Source organism: Corvus kubaryi, unplaced genomic scaffold (assembly GCF_017639235.1).
Source record: "Corvus kubaryi isolate FWS band 111438036 unplaced genomic scaffold, C.kubaryi_AGA036_p1.0 65278, whole genome shotgun sequence".
Classification (NCBI taxonomy): Eukaryota; Metazoa; Chordata; class Aves; order Passeriformes; family Corvidae; genus Corvus; species Corvus kubaryi.
In genome coordinates this window covers 1-8,209 of record NW_024581885.1, presented here as the reverse complement: position 1 = coordinate 8,209, position 8,209 = coordinate 1, and the positions used below count along the sequence as shown (strand labels likewise).

At 50.1% G+C, this 8,209-nt stretch overlaps 1 protein-coding gene across 1 annotated transcript; it reads left to right on the top strand.

The window, feature by feature from the left end:
- Window positions 1-1,867: 1,867 nt before the first annotated feature.
- LOC121673196 (putative P2Y purinoceptor 10) lies at window positions 1,868-8,199 on the top strand (the record flags this gene model as incomplete). Its single annotated transcript, XM_042046298.1, has 2 exons — window positions 1,868-2,071; window positions 7,933-8,199. A coding segment is annotated over exon 2 (265 nt), but the record flags the coding sequence as incomplete, so codon positions are not given.
- Window positions 8,200-8,209: the final 10 nt, after the last annotated feature.

Sequence of the window (8,209 nt, the reverse complement as noted above, 5' to 3'; positions counted from 1 at the left end):
GTCTTTGAGGTCACTTCCCATCCAAATATCCTGTGATTCTGTGATTTTAGACAAATTTTAATAATTATGTACTATTATGAATATTAATACATTAATAATACTATACAATGCACTACATTAATATTGTATATATACTAAATAACACATTTCCATAAATTACATCCCTATCTCAATAATAATTTAGCAATGCAGCTGCTTTTCCTCCGGCTCCCACTGAAGGGCTGTAATTTGTTTTACGGGAGGGTTTTTTTTCCTTATTTGATTTCTCCCTATGTAGATGGGGAAAACCTCTAAAAAACCAGTTACAAATATTCTATGGACCAAACCACAAAAAAGCCACGGAGCAGCAGCTTAATTCTGGATTTGGGGAAAGAACTTGAAAAGGAAACAGAAACACGGAAAAGGCATGGAAACTTCTTTCTCTTTGGGATCATCACACATCAAACCCAGCTCCTCAGCAGCAAACAGGCAAAGGTGGAGCTATTTTTTTGAGTTAAAACCATGGTATTGCTCAGTTATCTGATGATGGCACTGAAGTCCGGGTGGCCTTGCAGGAGCCAAGCTCTTCTTTAATCCAGGTAATTGTGGTAATGAATACTTCTGGGAAGCCATGACCCAGAGGAGGAAGAGCGTTGGCTGCACAAATCGAAGTTTTACCCTCATAATGAGGGCAGAGAGCTCTGTAGGGAAATTCCATCTTACCCAGCATAACTGTCTGCAAAGTCTCCAGGCAGTTGTGGTTTATCGGCAGAAAAAGCCACTTCCTGAGCCCTTGTCTGCAGGATAACTGATAAACCACTCCAGCAAACAGGGCTCCAATCCTTGGGCTGCTCCAGTCCCTTTCCAGCTCTGAGGTGCTGCTCAGGTCACCCAGAGCTTTGAGACTGTTTATAATTCCCAGCCGAGCCTTCCAAAAGCCCAGCCAGCAAAAGTCCTTCCGCTTCAGGTGCTCCCCACTTTGCAACTGCACCTGTTTAAGGAAGAAGGAATTCAGCAGGATATTCTGCAGGTGCAATGAGTTGCGTTTTTAAATTTCCTGCATGGCCCTAAAACTCTCGTGTAACAACCTGCCCCGAACCAGAGACATTTATGGCCATGGGGAAGGGCAGGAATGGCAGCTGCATCTTTTCCCTCTCCTATTTTTTACAAGGATTCTGGCTTTTGCTCAGATCAGTCATGTCTGTCTTAGATGGAGGTTCATGCAGAGAAGAGCATCTGCACAAGAGCTGATAATGAGGGTGCTGAGGCCCTGGCACAGGTTCCCAGAGAAGCTGTGGCTGCCCCTGGATCCCTGGAATTGTCCAAGGCCAGGTTGGATGGGACTTGGAGCAGCCTGGGCTAGTGGGAGGTGTCCCAGCCCATGGCAGGGGGTGGAACAAGATAAATGCTTTAAACTCCTTTGCATTCCAAACCATGCCATGATTCTGTGATTCTCTGAGTGTTTTTCTGCGGATGCTGGTGGGGTCAGTCAGGGAAATGCTGTTCCCAAATTCTCAGCTTGCCGGGCTGCAGAGTTCTATGATTTTATGTGAAAGACAATTTTGTGATTGGATAAATTCCAGCAAATATGTTTCCATTGCTGAGGAAAAAAAAAGTCAGCTAAACAGGATGTGCTGATAAACACTGCAGCACCGGCCAGAACCTCACTATTGCTTTGCACAAGCACATATAAATCATTCTAAAATAAATGCCTGGCAAGCTCCCAACTTCTACCAACCTCCTTTGACAACTCATGGAAATGATACCATCTGGAAAGCACAGCACTGCATTTTAGGGAGCCCTCATATGGAATTTTCTGAATGAGAGCCATCAGTTTTGTTTCTGAGGTTTCTGAGCTGTCAGACATCAACACTTACATTGTCCCACATCAGGAAGGAGCTGCTGTGACGTTTGACTTCACACTCTCAAACCACAATAGAGTTCAGCTGGTGAGGACAGGGACAGTTGAGTGCCGAGAGCCAGAGAGGCAAAGCAGGGAAGATTCCTGGTGGCTTCCTGAAAATCCAAACAGTGAGATCCTCCAAGGGGGTAAAGCTGTAGCCCCAGCTGTGTATTTATCCCCTGGGATCAGGTGAGGCTGGATCTGTGCCCGTTCCTTGAAGCAATGTCAGAAGTGCCACCCTTGGGCATTGCTGGCGGGGAGATACAGCGAGTGTAAACTGAGCTGGAAACTTACTCAGTTCAGCAGAAATGTCAGGCAAGGCTCACGCTGTGCTAAAAAAAGCTATTGGGAAGTCGGACCTCAGCTGCAGGAGGATTGAGCAGGAGCAGAGTACCCAGCAGGTCCCCAGCCCCGGGGGCAGGAGGGGACAGCAGGGCTGAGCTGCCAGGCAGGAGCAGGCAGAAACCTCGGGAGCGTTTCCATGGTCTGCTCAGAGCTGCGCTTGGAGAGGAGGAAGAGTTGGAGGGGAGGAAGAGCTGGAGAGGAGGAAAGGGTGCCCTGCGCCCAGCTCCACTTGGGATCTTCCCAGTGGGTGCCGAGCCAACCTGGCAGAGACACCGGACAGAAAACACCTGGGACAAAAGCACATAACCCCATTTTGGGGTCATTGTGGGGACACCTGAACAGGACTGAGCTGGCGGGGCTGGGAGCAGAGAGGGGCAGCAGAGGGTCCCAGCAGAGGGGCAGGGCTGGAGCAGCACCTTTTGTGGCACCTCGTGATGTCACCCAGGTCCCCTCGCTCGTGTAAACAGCGGCGCAGGGGACATTCCACTTCCTCCTGAGCGCTCACTCGGCTGCGCTGAGCACGGCTGTGCCTGCAAAGGTAAGGCTGCTTTAAACCCTCTCCTCGGGGTCTAGAACGGCGCCCGTGCTGCTTCCTGCAGAAACCTCCCTCTCCCCGGGCTTTTCCTTAGGGGGTGGCTCTTGCCAGGCGATTTGTGGCACTTGGAGCCCCGCAGCAGCGGCAGCCGCTGCTCTCCTCGTGTGCCAGCGCTCTGGGTGAACACATGGAGGAGTTCAAACAGCGGCTGCTGCGCCTGCAAAAACACAAATGTCAGGCGTGGGCAATTAGCGGCGCTGCAACTGTTCTCCGGTGTCATTAATAGCGATTATTTCCTTCTTTTGCCTGATTCCTCCGGGAATATATTTTATTTTAAAGTCGTACTTGACAGTAAGGGTAACGTGCAAATCTGTTTTTTTCCAACGGTGATTTATGTTGCTGTAAAATAAAATCCATGTGCTGCCCATCTTTGTGCCATCCAGGGCTCTGTGAGTGAGCAGCGACAGGAGGAAATTAATACTAGTGAGGGGACACAAGATGACAAAAAGAGCAGGATTGCTTGGACTTGCTTTTGCTAATGAGAATCCTGAAGTGGTTTTAATTCCTAATTCAGACTGCAGTCACTGCTCTGGGTTAAAACTTAACTTCGTGGGCTGAAGCTTTTAAACTTGACTTCATGGGCTGAAGGTTTTAAACTTCATGGGCTGAAGGTTTTGAGCTTGACTTCATGGGCTGCAGGTTTGCAGCTGTACTTTGTAAAAGGTGCTTTTCTGCTGGCTTTGCTTTCATCTGCACCAGCAGCTCAGCTCTGCTGGGAGCCCAGCAAACAGCCCGTGGGGGTGGTCACAGACAGGATTTAGAGTGGGTGGCCCTTGAAACTGAGATTTCTGCAAGTGGATCAAGAGGGAATCTCTCAGAAGGTGCATCAGGATGTCAGGATCTGCAGGAGGGGATTCCTCAGCAGGCTGGAGCAGGAGCTGTGCAGGGACAGTGGGTTCTTTTCAAGGGCGTGTTTTTGGGGTCAAGTAAAAGTTCTGGGATTTTGGCCCCGGTGCCAGCATCATCAGCCATGGCAACTACATCCCATGATGGAAGTGCATCTGTGGGACAGCCCTTGCCCAGCCTGGAGGCAGCGCTCTGAGGGGGCTGTTGGTGTCTCTGCTGGAGCTGCAGGGAGGAGCTCCAGCAGTGCTGCAGAACAAAAAGACCGCAGACAACCCAGACCCGCTCTTTTTCTCTGAAAGAAAACAAAAAAAAGCACATTTAGCCGTAGAAAGTTCCACTGAGTGCAGAGGTGCTACCCTGGCGTCATGGCCATGCACTGAGGGCAGAGCATGGAGATGTTTGTGCTCCAATCAAATCAATTAACCTGGCTCTGATGGGCACCTCAGACAGATCCAGGACTGTGGAATTACATCCCTGTGATTCTCAGCCTATCCAGATGAACATCTTTTTCCTAGAAATGGCATGCTTAGCTTCCAAAGCTCCAGTAATAACACACTCACTTCTTATATCCTTACTGCAACAGCATCAGGGATACAGAATCTCACAAAAATATAAAAAATAGTGGTTGGATCTCAGCATGTTTATTTGCTACCAATTGTAAAAATAATCACATTCTGAAAGCAGTGTTGCAGTGGGAGCTGCCTGTCTGCAAGATGTAAATGAGCACTGATGAAATCTACTGGAGCTTTTCACACCCACCACGAAGTAAAGGACATTGGAGATGTAATTTTAGGACCCTCAGTGGTATCTCGAGTGTTTGCTTTTGTACACAGGTGGGAAGAGAAGGAGTTGCTGTGGGATTAAGCCTCAGTCTCAGCCAAAGTGAGAGGAAAGGCAGAAATGCAGTAGTTTTGTGGTGTCCTGTGAGTGTCTGGGTGCATTTTGTTTAAAGAGATGGTTTAATCTCGTTATGTTTTTATGGCTTTGTAATGAAATCATTCATCCTCAGAAAGCGCCCTGCTGATGAGCCAGCAGACACCACCCCTGTGCATATTAATTGTGTTACTGTATTAATTGTGTGCACTGCCAGCCAGGTCACCCTGCTCAGACCCTGAGTTCCCTGAATGCAGAGAGGGATTTTCTGACTCCAGGGCATCCACCTCCTGTTCCCTGAGTTAGATCTGCTGGGTTGGTGGGGCTGGGACATCACCTGCAGGGTGGGTTTTGTAACCTCTTGGCTCCAAGGTTCGCCACAGCTCCATGATCTCCATCAAAGTGCAGCTTTTCGGGACTCTTCTACCTGCAAATTGAATCATAGAATCATTTAGGTTGGAAAAGACCTTTAAAGATCATCAGCAAAGATACCAGCAACCAGGCCCACTCCTGGGAGCAATTTCTTCCCTAACATCAGTTATTCAGCAACGCTGGATGTTTTCAGTTTGGGATCTTCCTAAATGATGGCAACATGGACTCATCAGAGCTCCCACTGCTGCCACTCAGACAATACTTGGGGTGAGAAAAATAGCGTAGAGGGCAAAGAAATGAAATTTGGATGAACTCTGACACCTTGTGGACAATTAGCAGACGAAGGTGATGGACAAGGGGGAAGCTCTCCATGCTCTGGGCTCCCCCAGGGCCTCAGGCTCCTGCCTGGGCAGGGTTTGTCCCACCAGAGAGCCAAGGCTGAGCTCTAGGATGGAGTGTGTGCCCTCAGCATCACCCCCGTGTTCCAGGGACACATCCTGGACACAGCAGTTTGCCCAAAAACCTCTGTTCAGAGCCCAATTTGAGTCAGCAGCCCTTCACCCCATTACCTCAATTGTCCTTAGTGTCACATGAGACCTAAGTCACAGAAGCAGGGAATATTCTGGGTGGGAAGGGACCAAATAAGGCCTAACTGTATTTAAGGGCCTTGCTAAGCAAATTGGTTTCTGTCACTCATTGGACTGAAGAACAAGCACACACTGGGCAGCATTTAATTAGACAATTAATTATAAAAGTGTCTTTAAAATATAACATTTTGCAGATGTACCTAATCCTGTGTGGTTGTAATGGCCATCAACCAGCTGTGTCTGGAGGAGCAGCAGGCAGGCCATCCAGCTTTGATATCCAAGGAAATCCAGGCGCACGGGGACTTGGAAAATGGTTTCTTGGCAAACGGGGAGGTGACCCGAAGGGACAGAAGGTGCAGTGGGCAGTGCTCTTACCAGAGACAAGAGCAGCAGGTGGCCATGGCCAGCTGGACAACAGCTGGAAAGGGATGAAACCTCCCAAGCAGCAGAAATTCACAGCTCTCCCAGGAAATGGGGTGTAACCCATGCCCACCACTCTGAGGGGAGGAACACCCCAGTGCTCAGCTCCTTTCCCTCTTCACTCCCTTTCCCGACAACTCCAGGATGGAGAGCAGGAGGCCTCCAGTGCTGCTTCTCAGGGGAGATAAATCCATGAGCCAGATGAATCTTTCTCCTGTGTTTCCAGCACAGTTCGTGCCTCTTCTCTCCTCATGGGCCTGTTTTGGCCTCACGGCAGGAGCAAGGCTGTAGTGTCCTGGGATGGGGCTGCTGGGGAACACGGAGCAGAGCATCTTGTCCCAGAGCTCTGTGTGGGGAGGGGGACTGGGAGGGAGCTGGAGGGACAAAACCAGCTCTGAGGGCCTGGGATCCAGCATTTTGGTGAGGGAAGGGGGTGAGCCAGAGAGTTTCCTGAGGGCAACACTTCCCTGATGCTCGGAGCAGCTGGAGCTGCTAAAGCTGGGGCTGCTGCAGGAGATAAACACACAGACCTGGATTTTTGAAGGCTGTGGGAACATGAAAGAGAAGCTGGGAAAGAAAAGCAAGAATCTGTTTGGGGAGCCTGCAGGAGCAGCTACCAGGCCCTGCTCACTGCCCATGTCCCATGTGGGACCTTGCCGCATCTGGGTGTTTTGGGGGCCGAATCCCAACCCTTCCATGGCAGCCTGGAGCAGCGTCTGGATGAGCTGCCAAATGCAAGCACCACAACGATTAAGAGGCTGAAAACCCAGCTATTTGTGCTCTGTGTCACTGAGAGCTCTAAACTCAACACTTTTGGTAACACGAAGGAAAAAGCTTTAGTAACAGGGTGGGAGTTACTAATTTCTACCTACAGAGACAGTTTTTCTGGCAATTGCCCCCTGCAGGAAATGAGTCAGAGGAGTGAATCAGTGTCTGCAGTGCCACATGAAGCTGATTTTCGGTTTTAACTGTTATATTCAACACGGGAGGGAATCAGTGTAATGAGAATTATAACCCTGGGAGGAAACCCCCGATAAACCCCAACTCTTCCTGCCTGTGTCGCCTTACTGAGGACAAGTTGCCAAGCCTACTGGTCCCAGTTACAAAAGCTGGCAAGAGAAAGGTGGCCCAACAGTTGAACACGTGGCATTTTGCTGATGGCTGAGAGGCAGAAATTGGCAGTACCTAAAAAATAAAATTATCTGACGGAAAAAAGAGTCAGACTGAGGCTGCCATGGTGATGAGAAATAGAAGTTGGTGGCGTGACCAGGTCTCTGTGTGTTCCATCAGCCTAAATACATTAACAGAACCCTTCAGGAGCACTGGCTGTGTTCGTAACAGTCACATTTTCCACACCCACTCCCTGCTACTCTTTTCCATGTGGTTTGTGCCCATAATGCCAGAGAAAGTGGATCCATTAGGTCCTCTGAGGGGCTCAGGAGACCTGTTCCCCACATAATGCCCAACACAGCCCAACATATCCCTGGAAGTGCTCAAGCCCAGGTTGGATGGGGCTTGGAACAGCCTGGGATAGTGGAAGGTGTCCCTGCCCATGGCAGGGGGTGGGACTGGATGGGCTTTAAGGTTGCCTCCAACCCAAATTATTCCATGATTCAGTGCTTGGCACCCACACTCTGATCGTTGGGCCATGACCATGATGGAGGCTGGGATATGGCCCACCTTTCATCCATGTATTCCAGCTCCCAGAGACCAAACCACAGGAGACCTTGAGGAGATGGCCAAAGGACAGGCAGCTTGTCCTGCTGCCCATGTTCAGTGTGGCACAGCTTCACTGCTGCTCCTGGGACTGACACACCAGGAATGGTCTCCCACATCTGTGGAAACAGTGGGATTTCTGACAGGGCGGCTCTGAACACGATACCAGGATGTTTCATGCAGACATCATTCCCAAACCTCTGCTTTGTGCCAGACAGCCAAATGGGAAATGCAGACATGAGTATTGACAACTCTTGCAGTGCCTTTGCCTTCACAGCCCATTTTCCTCTCCACAGGAATGACCCTCCTGCCCTACACCACCACAGCCTCTTCCAGCAACCCAGTCATGACCCAGAGCAACCAGAGCTGCTCCTCTCCCGACAACTCCTTCAAGAGCACCCTCTATGCCACCACCTACACCCTCATCTTCATCCCAGGGCTGCTGGCCAACAGCGCTGCCCTGTGGGTCCTGTGCCGCTTCATCAGCAGGAAGAGCAAAGCCGTCATCTTCATGATCAACCTGGCTGTGGCCGACCTGGCCCACGTCCTCTCACTGCCCCTGCGCATCTACTA